This window comes from Taudactylus pleione, unplaced genomic scaffold (genome assembly GCF_031769625.1).
Source record: "Taudactylus pleione unplaced genomic scaffold, aTauple2 ptg000749l, whole genome shotgun sequence".
In the NCBI taxonomy this organism is placed as follows: domain Eukaryota; kingdom Metazoa; phylum Chordata; class Amphibia; order Anura; family Myobatrachidae; genus Taudactylus; species Taudactylus pleione.
Genome location: NW_028285151.1, coordinates 770,415 through 790,563, shown reverse-complemented (window position 1 = coordinate 790,563; position 20,149 = coordinate 770,415). Strand labels below are relative to the sequence as shown.

Here is a 20,149-nt window from a genome sequence, read left to right as displayed (position 1 = left end):
TACAGAACTTAGCAGGCAGTTATGTAGATAATACGAATAATAATCTTGAACCTAGGTGTGTGTTTTTGCTTTTATTTTTTTTTTATTTCCCAGTCTCTATTCAGCTGACAATGTTAACCCTTTTATTTACGGCTGAGTTTGACAAGGAATCTGTCATTAATTTGCAACAATATCAAATGATGTGTATATAATGCTATTTAATTAGGTGTGAGAATAGCAAGAATCCTGTACCTGCAGGTGTGGGATTTTTGCCATCCAATTAGGGGTGTTTTTCTTTTTTTCTTTTTTGAGCATTGGGAGGTACTCCAGAGCACTTCCACTTTTTCCTAAAAAAAAAAAAAAAAAAAAAAAAAAAAAATCCACATTTTTAGGAAAAAATGGTCGAGAAATGCTACGGGACCCCGGTGGCACCCCTCTTAATGACTGACTAAACAATTGGAAGTTTTCAATTAGCTTAGTCTGTAAATTCTCACCACCTGAAGCGCTGTCGTCTTCCTCCAGCGTCGGGACCCGGCCTCTTGCAGCAGTGTGTAAGTATGTTGTGTCAGTGTATGTGTGCAGCGTGTGTAAACGTTGAATGTGAAAGTATACTGTGGAGCTATGCTGTGGAAATGAAATAAAAAAAATTGGTGAAGAGCTGAGCTTCTGCGGTCTACCATTTGCAGAGGTAATGAATGGTGGATAAGAAATCTAACTCTTGTATGATGAATCTGAATAAAGTCGGGTGAGGTTAGATGAAATTAAATTTGGCAAGAATAGTGTAGTAATTGAACTATATATAAATGATTGTAACAGTATACTGGTTACAGAGCCGTAACTAGACTTTATGGTGCCCTGTGCTAGAAAGAGCATTGGCGCCCCCCTCATCTTTCAAAGGTACATAATGCACCCAAAAAAGGGCCATGGCTTCATGGGGAAGGGCCAGGGAAGAGATAGGAGAGGCCAGGAGATGCTGGGGATGAAATAAGAGGAAGCTACAAGCAACAATAATAGACAGAAAATTGACAGGCCCAAATAGTGCTCCCTGACCTGTGGTGCCATGTGCGATGGCACCGGCCGCACTACCCTAGCTACAGCACTGACTGGTTAGTAACATGATAAATCTTGATTAAACCCACTTTTGTTGGTCATATGTTAACTTAACGTCATTTATAATAAGTAATAGTAATATAGATGAGTAGTGAACAGCAATAAACAGGGCCACTTACAAAAATTGAACTTTGTACACAGGTGTCAATATATTAGGTTTAAATAAACAAACAGCTATATAGGAGTTAACATTTTCTTTTTTTCCATCTGTTGGATACCACTTGGTTTATAGGCCCTGATTCAGAGCCGGGCGCTCTGACAGAGCGTTCGCTCTGAATCAGGGCCGTCCCTGCTCCTTTTTGGAGCGGCCTCCTGGCCACTCGAATATATAGCGACCACCAAAATGATGGTCACGATGGTCAAGACCATCGGGCTTGCGACGAGACCCTGCGGTAGGGTCTCGCTGCCGCAAGCCCAGGAGTGCTTTTGGCTCTATCAGAGCCAAAAGCACTCCCACTGACATCACCCATGGGAACGCCTCTGTCTGGGCAGGCACGCCCACCAAAGGGGGCGTGCTGTCAATCACCATCGACAGCATGCCCCCTTTGGTGCGAGACCCTTAACGACGGCTTGGCCGTCGTTATTCGGGTCTCGCGCACGACGGAGGCGCCTCCGTCATGCGCATGCACACTTGGGCACCATCGACCCGCTTGCGAGCGGGTCTGAATCAGGCCCATAGTTTGCTAGCTGTTTAATAAATATAACTGGTCAAAGACCAATATATACATGCAGTCTAATGCTGTTGCTATCTAGAAGTACACTGAACTGCCAAGTCATTGGATAGATGTATAGTATTATGTAGAACCCTCTTTAGCCTGGCGAAGTGCAGCAACTTGAAATGGCATAATTTCCACAAGTGGACGGAAGACCTCTGGAGAGATCTTGACCCTTGCAGTCTTGATAGCATCCCACAGGTCCCTGATATTTGTATGCACAGGATCTTGGGTGCTAATAGAACTCTTTACCACATCCCATAAATGCTCGATTGGGTTCATGTCGGGTGAATGTGGTGGTCACACCATTCATCAGAACTCCCCCAAAAGTTTCTCGAACTAATTTTGGACAGCTTGGAACTAATGACCTGGTGCATTAACCTGCTGGAATATTCCTTAATTGTGGGGTTACATGAAGGGCTGTAAGTGGTCAGCGTAGCGGTTATCTGTCAATGACATGTTCAGACGGACCAGCGGACCGAACCCATGCCATGTGAACACATCTCACACCATTATGGAACCGCCACCAGCCTGCACGGTGCCTTGTTGACAACTGGGGTCCATGTACCTGGGGCTTTGGCACCTTTGCATTTTTTCCACAGCCTCCATGTGCACCCCTCCCTAGCTGCTAAACATGTTGATGAGCCATGTCATCTTTGCACAATGTACCATGTATTTCATGGGCTACCTGTTCAGCTTCTTTACTGTGGTGCCCCTGTGCGAGAACAGCGCTGACTTCCATGGGAGGTGCCTCCCTGTTCCCCCCCCCCCCCCCCCCCCCCCCTAGGCATGTAGCTGAGCATGACCATCACGCTGGAGAGAGCACTTTGCGGTGGAGTGGTGGCCAGAGTCTGACTGCAGGTTCAGCGTAGGGATGGACATTGGAATCCAATGATTACTAACATCAATGTTTTTGTTCCGATGGTAGTGGTTTTACCATCTGATGGTGGCAATCCAGTGTTTGCCACCATCGAATGCAAATCATTTGCTGGTGTTCAGATGGTGGTTTGTTTTTATTAAATTCTTTATTGCTGTGCCTCCCCTGGCTACTGTGACTCCATCAGGGCATCTTCATGCGTTCGTTGGAATCTCTCTCAATCGGACTGCCTGGGACATGATCCTGCTCAGTACCTGATTCCCTCCCGTCTCTAGGTTGCTGCTAAGTAACAGGGCACATTGCTAGCTCTGATTTGGCTCTCACTTTGCAGTTTCGGCACCATGGCAGCTACTCTGTTTCAGCTGTGTGTAAGATTCTGTGGCTGCTTCACTTAAATAACGACTGCTCTGCTCCATTTTTGTCACAGATGAATGGTTCATACACCTAAACCTTCCTCGACCAATGCTTTATAGAATAGTGAAAATCCAATCAAAATCTGTCCAGTGGTTCAAAAGATCATCCTGAACTACCACACAGACCCCAGAACCAGGAACTTTATTTTATATATACATAGATACACTGTGTGTGTGTATATATATATTTTTATTTATTTTTTAGGGGTGAGTGGGTTCGGATTTCTGAAATCCGAGCCCCCTGCCGATCCGAGTCAGGCTCGACTTTTCCTGCCTGACTCGGATCTGAAATCGAGGCAAAACGTCATCATCCCGCCTTCCGGGTCTCGCGCGTTTTGGATCCTATGTAAGGTACCTGCGTCGGTGCCGTTTTCTCACTCGGCTGTGGACAGTGAAGAGGGAGGGTGGGAGTTAGGGCTCGCTGTGTAGTGTAGTGCTGTGCTGTGCTGCGCTGTGCTGCTGTTGTCCATAGGGGCTGTGTCCACTGCTTCAAAGTCCATAGGGGCTGGCTGGACTGTGTTGTGCAGTCAGTTGTCCATAGGGGCTGTGTCCACTCCAAAGTCCTGTGCAGTGTCCCAGTCCTAAAGGGGTGCTGTAGTGTTGTCCAGGGGGTGCTCTGTCCGTCAGGGGTGCTCCCCCCAAGTGCTAAAAAAAATATTTTTTCTGTGTTTGTGAATTGTGTGCACTGTGGCTGCACGTGCATCAACAAAGGAGCAGCGCCAAGCGTGCGCCTGTGTCCCATAAGTAAAAGGCCGGCTGGCTTGTCCGTTAAAGGGTGCTGTAACCCCCAAAGGGCACTAGTCTCCAAGAAAAATAAAAAAATTATTTTCTGTGTTTGTGTGCGCCTTAGCCGCACGTATATATCAATATAACATAAATGGATGACCAAATTTCTCCGATAAAAATAAAATAGGGAAAGATCAAGAACCACTTCCTCCTAGTGCTGAAGCTGCTGCCACTAGTCATGACATAGACGATAACATGCCATCAACGTCGTCTGCCAAGGCCGATGCCCAATGTCATAGTAGAGGGCACATACAATCCCAAATGACAAAGTTCAGGAAAATGACCTTGAAAAAAACATTTAAATCATCTGAAGAGAAACGTAAACTTGCCAATATGCCATTTACGACACGGAATGGCTAAGGTCTTTCCCTATGTTCATGACTAGTGGTTCAGCTTCACATGACGATGGAAGCCCTCCTCCCACTAAAAAAATCAAGAGTTAAGCTGGCAAAAGCACAGCGAAGAACTGTGCGTTCTAAGAAGATATCACAAATCCCCAAGGAGAGTCCAAGTGTGGTGGCGGTTGCGATGCCTGACCTTCCCAGCACTGGACGGGAAGAGGTGGCTCTTTCCGCCATTTGCACGCCCCCTGCAAGTGCTGAAAGGAGCACTCGCAGTCCACTTGCTGATATGCAAATTGAAGATGTCACTGTTGAAGTACAACGGGATGAGGATACTGGTGTAGCTGGCACTGAGGAGGAAGTTGGTGATGTGGTTTGTTTAAATCAGGCTCCGGGGAAGACAGTTGTCCGTGGGATGAAAAAGCCCATCACGGTCATGCCTGGGCAGAAGACCAAACATTCCACCTCTTTGGTCTGGCAATATTTCTATCCAAATCCGGACAACAACTGTCTTGCCATATGTACCATATGTAAAGGTGAAATAAGTAGGGGTAGGGACGTTAACCACCTAGGAACATCCTCCCTTATACGGCACCTGCAGCGCGTTCCTAAAAAGTTAGTCAAGTTCAGAAACTTTGGCTAAGACCGTAAGCAGTCCAGGGACACCTAAATCCCTTTTTCCTGTGTTATCCAAGGAATTGGAGGATGAGGACGACATCTTGCCTCCGTAGAGCCAGTTTGTGCAGGGACAGATTAATTGCCAGCTTGTTTTGTGGGGGCCCAAACGAACCAATCATTTCAGCCACAGTCATGTGGCAGACCCTGGCGCTGAAATGATTGGTTTGTTAAAGTGTGCATGTCCTGTTTATACAACATAAGGGTGGGTGGGAGGGCCCAAGGACAATTCCATCTTGCACCTCTTTTTTTTTTTTTTTTTTTTCTTTGCAGTATGTACTGTTAGGATGGCAGTTTGAAAAACTAGGCCCCAGTCTGCCACTGCAGTGTCACTCCTAGATGGGCCACGTGTTTGTGCCGCCCACTCGTGTCGCTTAGCATAGTCATCCAGCTACTTCGGTGCAATCTTTTGGCCATAAAAACAATATTGTGTGGTATTCAGAATAGACTGGAAATGAGTGGAAATGAAGGTTATTGAGGTTAATAATTGCATAGGAGCAGAAAAACCAACAAATTCTGTGATTTAAGCTGTTTTTATGCTTTTTAAAAAAAAAAAAAAAAAAAGATCCAAAACACAAAACCCAGAACCCAAAACAAGGAAGGGTGGTTTTGGCAAAACCAATCCAGATCCAAAACACGAAGAAAGATCCAGATCCAAAACCAAAGCACGAAAAGTGGCCGGTGCACACCCCTAAAGAAAATAAAAAATATATATATATAATATATTTTAATTTACGAAGGTTTCTCTCATCTTCTGATAGCCTAGTTATTAATGGTGATTCCAGAGCACCGTACAGTGAATGGTGTTTGCCGCAAATTACATTGTAACGGTTGTGTTAGATCACCCATGTACTGACAAGTTCACAACTTTACAAATATAAATCTTTTTACAATCCTGAGATTACATAGACAGAGCGAGAGACTGCTCTCCTTGCAATAACTAACCTGAGCATATAAAGTACATAGTGTAACTTCTCCCTCTGTGTTTTTATTCCTGCCTCTCAGCTTTGTGTGTAGTTTTTTTTTTTTTTGTTGTTGTTTGCCCACATGTTCCAGTAGAGTCCCTCTTTTATGTACCACCAGAAGTGTGAGCTGGGATAGATTTTCCTCCCTGGGGGTCACTAGTTGCTATTTTCAATTGCAAGTGTCTAGAAACTTTGCCCTCTTCTATTTGAGTCACACACTGTGTAGTCCATTGGTGACATCTGAGAAATCTATACCGTATTGCTTCCTTCAGGTGCATTTAGAGAAATTTATTAAACAGCCCCCCAAAAATGAGAAAAGCAGCCATTCTGGCTTAAGCCCCACTTAGTGGTCTTTTCCTAATGTTTAGGGGTAGCTGGCAATTTTTTCCATATCTGCATTCTGTAAGGAAGGACCTGTTGAGAAAATGTCAGCGTTGTCTGTGGAGCATGTGATAAACTTTTTTGTTTCAAGGTTTTTTGCTGAAGAATACAGTCCACACACAAAGAATACATGACTTTGATTCCTAAACTGTTTTCAGTTCCTTTTTCTTGGTATGAGAAGACTGTGGAACATTAATATTATTATTATTTCACTGTAGATACATATATGCTGTGCATCAGCTGAAGAAGTGTAGGTCATAAATTAGTATGGACCTAAATGTACAGATTAATCCCGTCTGGTTTTTTGGGTTCTTCTATTGATCCTGAATGCTCATTTAGCAGTAAACTTCACGACAACACTACCTGTCTCTACATGACTCCAGCTTTTGATAATTATCAAAAGGGCAGTTTCTAGTGCACCAGGTTATTAAAAAGTAATTAATTACTAATGGAAATAATTTACAGACATCGGCTCACTCTTTAAGAAACTTTCTAGGGTCACAAAGCTTCAAAGTGTCATTCACTGCCTAAAATTGATGCAGCTGTATATAGTCTTACCCGACAAAGCACGCGTGTGGCCGGAGGCCAGCCACACAATGGTTAATCCTTGCCGCTGCACTGAAGGGGTTAACCCCTGTACTGCGGCGCTATTTTCTAAAAGCAACAATGGGTGCTAGGCGCCACATTTAATGGTATTATCGGCGCTAGGCGCCAAGTGTTTAATGTCTTATGCTGCCGTGGCCCACACCCTGTCCGATGGCCGTGGCACTGTTAACCCCTCGGTGGGGCTGTATGATGGTGCCCCAGCCCCCGATCATCTCCGGCGGTGGCGCGGCAATGAAGGCTCCACGCTGGGGTCTGGGAGCCTGGCTCCCGACATCCCAGCTCCACAGGGCTGGATGCCGACCACTGGGGGCTGGGAGCTCAGCTCCCGGCGCCCCAACTCGCTGGTAGGCACCGGGGGGCTGTGTGGTGTGGTACAACCCCTGGGCCACCTCCAGAGTCGGCAGGGTTGTGTGCTGGCTGCTGGGGATCGGGAGCAGCGCTCCAGAGCGGCAGGAAGCTGCTGCAGCCGGGACAAATGTCCCGGACTGCAGGGCTAAGCGCCACATGCAGGGGGATCGGGCTAGCCGGCTCCCTGCACTGCGCTGGTTAACCACCGGTGCGCAGCAGCGGGGGCACTGTGCGCCGATGCTGGGGGCTGGGAACCTAGCTCCCAGCGACCTAGCAGTATGGCCGAGTGGCTGCACGCTGGGGGACAGGGAGATCCAGCTCCTCGGACCCCCATTGCTGTGAGCAGACCACAGAGGGAGCCACAGCAGTGGGTTGCAGGGGCTAGGTGCCTGCACGCCGGGGGACAGGGAGAGCCAGCCCCCTGGACCCCCAGCGCTAAGGAGGTAACAACGGAATGCTGCTGAATAAAAGTACAGCTGCTGCGGCCAGGGCATGGTCCCAGGCTGCAGAGCTGAAAGCCATATGCTGGAGACTAGGAGCACGGCTCAGTGTCCCAGCATGGAAGGTTAAGTAAAGCCCAGCACTGGGCACAGTATAACAAAACACACTGTCAAATAAATAATAAATGTATTCACAGTGGTATGTGCAGCGCTGAGCCAGGAAAGCCTGTCCTGTGCTGCCTTGCGTAACTACCTGATGCTGGGCACAGGCTGATTTGTATATTTTCACATGTAATGATTGTACTTAAGGTGTATGTAGTTAAAATGTATAATTTAAAGTTAAGTAAAGTGCACTTGCCTGTGATGCTCTGGACGGCCCACGGAGGATCCAGAGTCCTCCGTGGGCTGCTGGAACTCCCAGCCCCTTCCAGAGGAAATACAGTGTTCCCCTGTGCAGCCTCATGCCTGGAAGTGGTATGAGGAGGTGCATAGGGAGCTGGCTAAGGTAGCCAGCTAAGTGGGTTTAGGGAGCTTCAAATAGCTTCCCTTCCGTGGCCAGGGACCCTGCTTGCCCACCTCTGGAGCTCAGATTCAGGCAGAGGTGGCTGGCCTGGTCCCTTAGCAGATTCCTGGAAGTAGGGTTTTGGAGGGAAACCTCCCCTGGCCCTAGACGAGCTGACTTCTGGGTGGCGACCAAAACACCAGGTAGGCTCAGGGGACTGACCACTCCCCACTGTCCATAGGGGACAATGTTAAATGTGCATGTGGCCAGCACATGTACAGGTCATGCACTTAAGGTGATTGGTTGGAAACCGCAGAGCAGACTTATCGCCTGTGGGAATGTGTATTAGAGTGGCATAAAGGACTGCTTCGTGCCTGGTAATATTGTACATCTTTGTTTATCCTTTGTGGAGAAGAATTGCTGTAACATCTTGTATGTTGATTATTCCCCTTCAGTCCGAAGGGACGAGTATTCTTTAAGACTTTGAGCAATAAACACCTTTTTGCCTTTACTTCGATCACATCTGTACCCTACGACCAACAGAATTGCGCCAAACGCTATTCCGTTCTCCGGCTGTTCTGGGTAAGAGCTCTGTGTCTCCAACTTCAAGCCCTCTGCCAAGCTACCGTGCAGACCTGGTCCATTGCGGGGGATCAGAAGGAATCAGCCGACGCCAATCGGGGTGTGACCGCAGCTAGTCAAACACAGAAGCGGTTCCAAGCGCCGCTGAAAGGAGCTTGGTGGTGGCAGCTTCAGTAAACTCCCATGGCGCAGTAGGTGGAGTCAGTGACAGGTGGTCACTGACGGTGAGTGGGAGCCCGAAAGCGCTAACCCATGACCAGGGCTGGCCTAGACGAAAGGCGTCCGGTCACAGCGCGTCCTGCTGCCTCTCTCCCAATTTGTTACACGGGTAGCTGCCATTCTGGAGTTATAGGAGACCTTCTCTCACACTGACTTCCAGGTATTTCTTTTCAGTACAGGCAGTCCTCACATGGCGAATTTGACTTCTGCAATGTCCTTGTCTGATATCAGCAGTCACCTAACATCAGACATGAGAGTGATAGCCTGTACATTTATTTTGTTTCTATCAGCACCGCAACCGGCCCCTCTCTCATCCAGTGTCCCCTCTCTGAAGAGACTGGAAAGCAGAAGGTGCCAGGGCATCTGTGTGCTGTACTTTTTTCACCATTTATACTTCAAACCTCAGCATATTCCATAATTATGAACATATGAGTTGGTTCATATGCTGCATTGATCATATATGCTGCAACCTTTTCCTTATGTCTATGATTGCAATATGTTGAAAACTGCAACCTCTGCTTCATACTTAAGTGTCAATGATTGCAAAATATTGAAGATTGGATATATCCACTAACAACAAGTATATAAATTCTGATTAGAGGTTTCACAGGTTATGATTGTGTCAATGTCTATGGTTATATAATATCATGGGATCATCATAATAGAGCAATTTATTTACTCTGATCAGAATGTTATTATGAAGTACCTGTAAAAAAGATTTTTTTTGAGAAGATTACCCTATTGATTTTGTCTCCATAGCTACCAGATATCCGCACACATTGGCCCTCATTCAGAGGCGCTTGCAAAATGCGAGCGGTCGCTCTCAATGAGGGCAGCCGCTTGGCTTTTGAAGTGCGGCCTCCTGTTAGCTAGCTAAGCTGTGTGTTACCACCCACAGCTTAGCGACCGACCATGTTGGTCGCGATGGTCAAGACATCGGGGCTTGCGACGAGACCCTAAGGTTGGGTCTCAGCAACCGCAAGCCCCAGGGAGCTTCCTGCTCTGATCGAGCAGGAAGCTCCCCACTGACATCACTGCTGATGTCAGTGCGGCCACCCACAAAACGGCAGGCGTTCCTTTAGGAACGCCTCAGTTTGTGAAACCACCCCCCTGCCACGCCTACACAACGGGGTAAGCTGTCGATCACTATCAAAAGTCGCCCCTTTTGTAGTGAGCTCCACAGCAAGAGAGTTTCTCTCTTGCTCCGGGGCTTGCGCACGCGCAGTGTGGCCGCTGTGTGTGCGCAGGGCCTAAACATCGACCCGCTTGCGAGCAGGTATGAATGAGGTCCATTATGTGCCTAATTAACCTTGATTATTTTGCCACTGTATAACCGATTTGAAGTGATTAGAAACTATTATATTAAGTGTTTTTGTGGGTGGACTCGCTATTCTAAGAGCCCAGTTGCCCTATATTTTAGAGCTATTAATAAAAGGTATGTTTTAATATGTATCATTTTCTTACACAATTCTTGTTATGTTTGTTCTACAAAAGAGTGCTCCCCAAAAAGGAATTTTTTTTTTTTTTTTTCAGCTTCTTTTTTTGAGTAGTCCTGTGAAACATCTTAAGGAAAAGAAAATGTAAAGTTGCTTAAAGAAACCTTCTTTCTTTGGTGACTGGCCAAATCTAGTGTGGCAATGGCTTCAGTTTCCAGGGTGCTCAGTCAGGACAGATACCCTGCATAATGATGTTCGTGAGAAGATCCGTAGATAGTTGGTAGCAATGAAGTTATGTATTAAGGCAGGGGTGGGCAATGTTGCCCTCCAGGTGTTGTTGAACTACAAATCCCAGCATACCTTGCAACAGTTTTATCATGGCTAAATAGAAAAAATGTCAGGGCATGGTGGGATTTGTAGTTCTACAACACCTGGAGGGCAGCTTATTGCCCACCTGAGGGATTGTTCATTTGTGAAGAGTCTGAATACATCTACTATCTAAAGCTGGCCACACACTAGACCAACTTTCATCCAACTAGTTGATTGGTTGGAATGAAAATCTGGTAACGTATGGGAGTAACTGATCAGCAATTTGCTCCTAAATGCCAGAAAACAGATGAAAATGGTCATCAGTCAAGTTTTGTTAGATGTTTGATGTAAACAATTTGTTCAAACAGGTTTTGTCCATTTTCCGTGGTTTAGGAGCAATTTGCTGACCATCATTTACTCGCATGCGTTACCAGATTTTCATTCCAACCAATCAACTGGTTGGACAGAATCTTTAGATGTGTGGCCAGCTTTAGTTAGAGGTTGATAGCTTCAGAGGTGGCTACCAGTAGAGCATTCCAACTGCGTTCTTGGATGGCAGACCTGCAATCAGTCTTTTACCAGGCTTTCTTTTGAAGTGTGTCATCTCTTTAGTAAAGAAATTCTCTTCTCAGGATTTACCTCTAGTGACCTATAACTTGCTGTAAGATAGGTGAACAAATCTTTCCTTCCTCCTCTTGCTAGTGTTCAGTGAAGCATGGATCTTATTGGCCAGGGTAACTGTTTCAGCAGCATGGTGGCAGCACCTTTTTAACATATTTTTAACCCCTTCTACAAGAGGGTAAGTAAAGTAATCAAGTACAAAATCCTCTTAACAAGTCTTGTCAAATTGCAGCATCTTGCATACCAGCTTAATTCTCTGCAACAGATCTTAATGAAGGACAATTTCTGTCACTTGGGGTTGTTCTCATCCACTTTCTGCATTCTCCCCAGGGCAAGGTGGCATATGTGGGACTTTCAAATGAATCGCCCTTAGACCTCTAGATCACAACAGCGGGTCACTAGGGAAACCCTTTGTTGGTGGCAGAATTCAGGGTTGAAGAATCAGAATGGATTGTGTTCACCATAACTTGTTTTTATAGTTTATTAAAGAAACTAGAAAGGTGGGACAAAAAGCAGGACCATGATATATGTAGCCTTGTCATGTCATGGGTAGAATTTGCCTGCGATGTGAAGTGCTGAAAGGGACATTGGTTATAGGTGTAGCTAATTGGCTGCCTATATGCAATCAATATAGTAGAATGAGTCTGGCAAGAGCAGTGGTTTCAGTTTATTGGAGTTTAAATAATTATAACAATGTCCACACATGAGGATTGATGTACTGTAGTTGAAAGTTTGCTCCAAGTATTCATAAGAAAATATCTAATAATAAATTGGCATGCAAGCCAGTCCTTTTTATGTTGCAGCTCAAATCAGAAATTACATTTACTGAGGTGTACAAGTTACTGGTCCAAAAGTTCAGGTTTCCTCAAATAGACCTGATGGTGACAATGTCAAACACCATGGCAACTTTTATATTTCAATCATTGACACCAGAGAAAGAATAGATGTTATATTGATGCCATGGAACTTTTCCATGGGTAATGTGGTCTCCCTTCTTACATTCACTGCTTGGACACTTCTGAAGATCAAGAGCAATGCAGTAGAGGAGTTGGCATTTCCGTTTTGACAGCTCTGTCAGATCTTCAGCATTAGAGACCAATTCTTCATCCCAACCTGGATGACCTCTGAGGGTGTGAAATTTTAATATGCTGTTCAAGTGGGTCTCTGCAAAAATAATTGATGTACTTCCTCTATGTACTATAGGATCTGTAAGAGATTCATACTGTGGCACAAACCCAGACTGGATGATCCTGTGCCTTATTCTACCGATACTTGTTTTTCATTAGGTGCTATTAGACAAGGACTTTACCCAGTTGCCAACACTGTTTATCTGAACACCATTCTTTGTTATGGAGTTTGAGAAGGAAATGAGCGCAGCTAATTAATGTCCTTTAAAGTGTGTGTGTGTGTGTGTGTGTGTGTGTGTGTGTGTGTGTGTGTGGTTTCGTTTTTTTTTTTTTTTTTTAGGGGGTAGCAATTATAGACCATGGAGGAGTATAGTGAGGGGTGGTGGGGGGGGGGGGTAATACTTAATATGTTAACTTTTTCTTGTTCAGGTTGTCAGTTTATGCTTGTGCAGCTGCTTGTGAGGCAATCTGCTTCTGCTTGCAGGGGTACCTGCCGGTCCTGCAAAGCAATCCAGTAGGGTTCTAGTCTCACCCAAGATGAAACTATGCAAATTTTGGTCCAGTCAGAGTAGCTGATTCTCAGTTGACTAAGATAGGCTGGGCCAGGGCAGTAGGGTCTTCAGAAGTCCCATCTAGGCAAGGGCAGTGGACTGGACTCCTCTTTTTTTTTTTTAAGCTTAAAATGTCCTCTTCACTAATAGAGTTGTTGGTTTTAGCTAAAACCGTAATATGGAAGCAACAGCATTATAGAGCAATTGTCTGAAAGGTATTCAGGTATCCTTAAAGTACAAGTCCAGGTATTCAGCTATCGAGGACCTGGTCAAATCAGTGTATAAGGCCTTGAACCTTAGGGATTTTGATAATCCGGAAAATCTGTGAGAATTCTGACAATTGTGATGAAGGAAATCAATCTGAATCATATCTTAATCCTAATAGAAGTCAGATACTAATCAGGTTCCTGCTTTGTAAGTTTACTGGGGTAGGGGGGGGCGACACACATGCATGTTCCTGTATCTCGTTGGCCACACTTTTACCTATGAAGGATGGGGCCTCTTGAATGGTATTGAAATATATTTTTATAGCTGGGTTTACACGTGATCAACCCGATCATTCGCCTCGGCTCCTGTTTACTGCATGGAGACTTCCGGGCTTCTCGGTGCCTGGAGATGTCATCTCCAAGCGCCGGGTGAAGTGATTCACTGCACCCATGTGCAGTGTAAACTGTGCTGATACAGAAATACTTTGGATCGGCGCCGCAGTAGAAAAGTATGTCCTGGGTCTGACCCGTTTTGGGTCAGACCCAGGCTTTAGATCTAAAAGCAGTATGTTTCAATCATTTTGTCCACCGTTTTTCTATTGTAAGGGCAAAGGAAAAGAGGCCCAGGTTCGAGGATACTCAGAAGTATGTCAAGCTGACTTATCTGTGGTAGGGGCCCATATTCTGTCATTTATTGGCCATTTACCACACCACCGACAGAAATGTCTGCTGTAGATCTAGCAGTTAGGTTCAGTTTAGTTCTGCGTCGGGAGTAGTTGTCCCAGGGCCAGAAAGTCAAAGAGGAATGTTTCTTTCCAATCAGTTTAGTCCATTAAGCAGAAGGGAGTCATAGGGCCATATTCAATTGCGGCAAAAAGCCGTTATTGGCGATATTTTTTCACCAATGACTTCATTTTCGCCAATCTGGACTTATCCGCATATTCAGTTCTCCCAACTTTTCACTGGTGCGGAAAGTCAATGGATAGAACCCTGCAAATATTAATAGGTGTCGGAAAAAAAAGTGCAGAATTGGGGTTTTGGGTTACATACTTCCAGAAACCACCCAGCACCCCTTGTACTGTCCCCCCAAAGTTAAAGTGTAAACATTTTTAAAGTTACCCAGCACACCCCAAAAAAGTACTTTTTGTTTTGGGGGTGAAATAAAGTTTGGGATCAAACTCCTAAACTAGCGAAATAGACTCAGGGGGGGGGGTCCCCAAGTATGCCCCAGAATTGTGTTTTTTTGTTTTTTTGCAGTAGGTGGATTTTTCATGATTTTTAAAAGTTGACAGACACTTTAAAATATGCTTGCACCCATTTTCATGTACCCCAAATTTGCTGGGATGACAAATTTTTCCCAAAAACACTTGCTAAATGCTATTCTTCACTTTTTCAAAGACTCTAAACAGCACCTATTGAGACCATTTAAAGACCCAAAATACCTTCAGCAGGGCTATTCTGGGGTACCCATAGTGAACCCCCATGTCACAGCATCTGTAGGGGCTGTCAGGCTGATTTCCCCAAAAATGACAGCACTTTTCGTTTACTTTGTTTTCGTTTGGTCCCGTTTTTGCCGATTTGGAATTGAATACGGGGATACGCGGTGACGAGTGCGATACTTTTTCGCACCCAAAGCCTCTGATGTCTAAAGTCCGGCAACTGACTTTTTGCATCTAATTGAATATGGCCCATAGACTCTTCAGGATCAAGGACCTTAATACAGGACTGCAGGTAGACAGATTCTAGTTGAATCTGTAACAATGGTCATAATGGAAGGGAGGTGTACAGACCTCAAGGGTGCCCACCTTCACATACTCATTTGGAAAGGCCATTAATGTCTTAAGATTGAGCAGAGAGATTTTTCTTTTCAGGGGTTTTTTTTTTTTTTGGTTACAGACCAGGGGCGGATTGGGATGGAAAACCAGCCCGGGAAATTTCTTGGAAGCAGCCCTGATGGGGGCGGGCTCTGTTGAGAGGGCGTGGCCTGAGGGAATGGGATACTCCCTCTTTATAGGCCTTGATTCTAAATTGAACGCAGTTGTGGCTACTACTAACCCCTTGCATGGTGCACCGCCGTGTGTCTGAATCTGCAAGGACTGAGATGCATACTCTTATGGCCGGTACACACTAAACGATATGTTGTCCGATCCAGACGGATCGGACGACATATTGGGAACATTGTTTAGTGTGTATCCTCAATTTAACTGACTATGCGCGCTCCCGCGCATCGTCAGCGACATCGCCTGTTGGACTTGCATGCAGGTCCGACAGGTGACATCGTTAGCGAGGGCCATGCTGCCGAATGCAGCATGGCACCCGCCATGGCAATGTTGCTCCTGACACCACTGCTGGTCCCATCACTAACGAGACTGTGCTCGTTAAATGTGTACCCAGCATTAACGCTACAAATGCTGCAATACTGCTTGGTGTACTGTACCTTTAGACTCCACCATTGCTTACGCCATCAAAACTTGCACCAACCATATGCAAGTTGCATATATATATATATATATATATATATATTTATATTTTTTTTTTCAGGCAGACATATATTGGATATAAATAATATAGTTTACTTACTGACTGTAATAATTGGCCTGTAGGCTGCTGCTGTTCCGTGCGTTCGTGTACATTGCAGTGCCGGCGTGTACACAGATCATCCTGGAGGCGCCGAAGCTGGCCGCAGACAGCCTGGAGGTGGTACCGTCAGAAGTGACTGACAGGCATCCGCAATGGCTTATGGGGGAGCTGCAGCGGCTGGGCATGTGCAGCAGCTCCCCGCCTGCCATTTTTGTTTAAGTTCAGACAGCTGTGATGCTGCCCGATCGGAGCTGAGCTCTGGTCGCGGCGGCTGTGCTGTCAAAGCAAAAGGGTGGGTGAGGAATGGGATGGTTGCCGGCATGTGCGGAAGCTGTAATGCTGCAAGATCGGAGCTGAGCTCCGATCGCGGCAGCTTGCAGCTGGGCCGCCAGAGGGGTGGGTGAGAGAAGAGCCGCCGCCAGCCCCTAAAAATATAATAAGGGACCGGCCCAGCGGGAAACAGCCCGGCTTCCCGGCGGCCCAATCCGCCCCTGAGACAGACCCTCAAACGTACTAAAGTCATGACTGTCATCCTAATATCTTCGGGAATAAGGTTTTTCCCTATTTAGAAGATTTGTTTTTCAAAGCTGACCCAGATGTTGCTATTATCATTTATTTATATGGCACCACAAGTGTTCCGCAGCGCCTTACAAAGTACATAAACAAATAAGTAATCAGTGACTTAGAATACAATACAAAGCAGGGCATGGACATGTATAATAAACATTGCTATATTAGCGACCTTTACGCTCACATAAGCAGCCGAGTGTCGGTTGCCCTAGTGGGGAGTAAGATAAATTAAATTACAGTAGGGAGAAGCACAAGAGGGTAGAGGGCCCTGCTCGTAAGAGCTTACATTCTTTAAGGGAGGGGCAGACGAACAGGAGTGACACAGATGGGGTAGGGGGGGGGGGAGAAGGAAGATGTAGCAGCAAGTTAGGTGCAGAGTCTGATCGGGAGAGGTAGGGAGTTCCAAAGGTGGGGAGCAGCGTGGGTAAATCTTGGAGGCGGGAGTGGGAGGAAGTAATCAATTGACATGAAAGGTGGTGTGAATGAAGAGGGTGGACAGAAGAGTGAAGGGAGATGAGATCAGAGATGTAAATGGGAGAGGAATGGGTGAGGGCTTTGTGAGTGTGAGAACCTTGAATTGGGTTCTGGAAGGGGAGCCAGTGGAGGGCTTGTAAGAGGGGGGAGGCAGATGTAGAGCATTTGGAGAGGAAGATGAGCTGAGGAGCAGTGTCCTGTTAAGGGCAGTGGATGTCCAACAGTCCATAGCTGGGTTATCAATTGGTAACAATCCAAGATGATTCCAGGCCAGTGCATGTGAATTTTAGAGGGTCTGATATTCTAAGCAGTCCAGTAGGGAAAGTGGCATCCAATACACATTTTAAGAGCTTTATTGCGATCAACTATTGGCGATCTGCTCAAATTATCATCCTTTACCAGAGAAAAGACCAATTCTCAGATGCTAGACCTGGTCAGAGAACTTTGTACAGAGGCAGGAGTTCTTCATCCATAATTGAGTGGTTAGCATGACTGATGCTAGTCTCCAGGAATGGGAAGCTGTTAGACTGAACTATTTATTTTAAGTGACTGGTCCAGAAAACCTTCAACCACACAACAATGTAAAACTATGCAGGGTGGAACCGAGTTAGTACTTTGATGGGAGACCGCCTGGTCATATCAGGTGCTGTAGGTTGGAAACTAGGCTTCCAATCAATCTGTGCTCTTTGTTAGACGGAGAGGTTCTAAAAACAATCTCTTATCCAGGGAATGACTGTTAGGATTCAGTAAGACAATGCTACATCAAGTAGCATGCATATAATTAATCAGGGAGGGTCAAGATGTCCATGGCAATGAGTGATTCTGTTGAGGTTTTTTCCAAAGCAGAGGTTCAGCTTCCGGGAACAGCTTGTTTTATATTCCAGGAATAGAGCATGTGAAGGACCGCCAAGTCGCCAGTCCATTCTTCCAGGGTAACTGCTCAAGCTTCTGGATGCAGAGACAGTCTGGTTATGAATTTGGATCAGCAAGAGAGATGGTGTCTTGGTTCTGCAACAAGTGCAGAGTCAAGAATCCATTAGTCTTTCTAATAGATGTTTTAGAATTTCATCTTGTACATTTTCCACTGCTTCCATGTTCTCAGGAAAAATACAAAAAAGGTAGTGCAATAATTCTTGGTAGCACCAGACTGGCCAAGGAGCATTTGGAACTCAAAGATACTAAACATGTTACTGGGTCCAGAGACTGCTCTGTCACTTTGACAGGGCCTGTGAACTCAGGGGCCAATTGCTGTCATTACATCTATTAGTTTTAATTGTATTGGCATGACTTGAAGCCAAATTTAGAAGAACTAGTGGTTTCAGATTCTATAGTTCAGTTTAAGTAAAGCAGAAGGTAGTGTCTTTAGACAATGATCATAGTCTGAGGCATTCTATTACATAGTATAATAGGGAAACTGTTCTTTTTTTTTTTTTTTTTTTTGCCATGCTAAAGCCACCATATAGGCATACAGTCTGTGTGTGTGTTTTATATAATGTCAGCACTTCAATGACCACCCTCTGAACCTTTTTCAGGAGGTGGACGTGAAATAGGGTGATTTTGAAGTTTTGTGTTTTTGTTTTTTATCACAAATGTCAGAATTAGGATCTCATGTTGGAGATCTCCTTTCCAGGTTCTGATGGATAGTGTCAATTTACACTACCTTTTTTTTATATCAAGTAATGTCGTCTTTTGTTTCAGAAAATTGTATCGCAACTTTTTTGCTAGACTGCAAAAATATAGGGTCAGGCAAAGTGTCCCTGTTAGACTTTGTAAAAGTATGTACCTGAGAGGTCAACCGGCATAAGAAATATATATCTCTATCAGAAGTTGGCCAGCTTCCAGGCAGACTACAGCCTGATGGAGTATGGCCGCAGATTCTACAGACATGAGGGGGCTGAACGATCCATCCCGGTTAGGATCTCTACTCACACTGTTGGTATTTTGTTGGCGGCACAGCATAGAGCTTCTACGGAACAGTTAGTAGTAGAGAAGTTACTTGAGCATCGGTTCATACATTTGCTGGGTTTGTAGATTCATGATTTTGCTTCTAGGGATGCTTCCTTTGGATGTAAAGTACTGGGTTCAGCCAAGGCTGAGCATACCCTCTCCCTATGCGCAGCTTTTGTACATCCCCCATGGTCTAGAAGTGTTCCCTAGATGGATGGAGGAGAAAATAAGATTTTTGGTACTTACCGTTGAATCTCTTTCTCAGTCCATCTGGGGGGACACTTATTTGGCTGTGTGCAATTCTGTCCTCAGTTCTTAAACCTATCCTTGAGGCTTAAGTTCAAAAAGAGGAAGGGGTTGGCGGGGAGGAGGTTATAGACCCTAAAAAGTTTTTAACCTTTTCAGTGCTAGCTCCTCAACTCACTGTAACCCATGGTTTAGAAGTGTCCACCAGACTCTGAGAGAGAGATTTAACAGGAAGTACCAGAAATCTTATTTTTACATTTCTGATTGCGTTAATCCGTTGTATCCAATAATCTACATATGACATGGGGATTATTCGAATTATTTTATTGTTCTAACTTTCTATTTAATTAGAAATTTCTGTTATCTGTGTCTTTTAGTTGACTTTGAGAGTGACCTAGTTTTGTACATGTTTTCAGGTTCGGCTTGCACTCCTCCAGCTCAAGGGCCTAGAGGACAGCTATAGTGGCCGGATCTCCTTTCCCTCAAAAAAGTTTACACTGAGTCCCTTTGGGTTCCTGTAAGTTTGAATATTTTCACTAACATTTGTAATATTTTACCTGTTCAGAATGGTTAATTCTGTTCACCACTTAAGCACTTTCAAGTGTTGCCCTAAGGAGGTTGTGTTTTGTTAGGAATTTACAATGTACTGCTTTTTATTTGTCTAGCAAACGCCCTTCTTATAGTCTTGCAGAACTACAAAGCTAAAATACTATTCTATAATATATCTAATGGCACTCACTAATGGATATATTTAACCTTTTTATATAGCGCCAACATGTTAAATATGCTCTGTAAAGTGCTTCTTAATAATTTACATGTCTCTATCCCATTGGGGCTTATAGTATTTCCCACACTGTCCTAAAATCCCTCTAACAGTCCTGGTTTTAAGTGTTTCACTGCTTGACTCCAGGTGACTTAATTAGTACCTCAGTCACTTTGTTTAAGCCATTTGTGCTCAAGCTACGATAGCCTAATGCTGCATACACACGGAACAACTTGAACAACCATAGATATCGTTGATAGATTTCCCTCTAACTTTCTGTAGTGCAGTCGAACTATTTTGGTTGCACACTGATAAATATCTGGTAGATATCTATTGCTGCATACACACGTAAAGATGTTCTGGCCAACCATCCAACTAGTTG

The 20,149-nt window shown here is 45.0% G+C and overlaps 1 protein-coding gene across 1 annotated transcript in view; it reads left to right on the top strand.

Moving 5' to 3' along the window:
• The window catches only part of PLBD2 (phospholipase B domain containing 2), a 44,036-nt gene that overhangs the window by 4,220 nt on the left and 19,667 nt on the right, over positions 1-20,149 (top strand). The window contains exon 4 of the mRNA XM_088457272.1: positions 19,421-19,521. Within this exon, the coding sequence (XP_088313398.1) occupies positions 19,421-19,521 (101 nt within the window). The remainder of the gene's footprint in view (positions 1-19,420; positions 19,522-20,149) is intronic.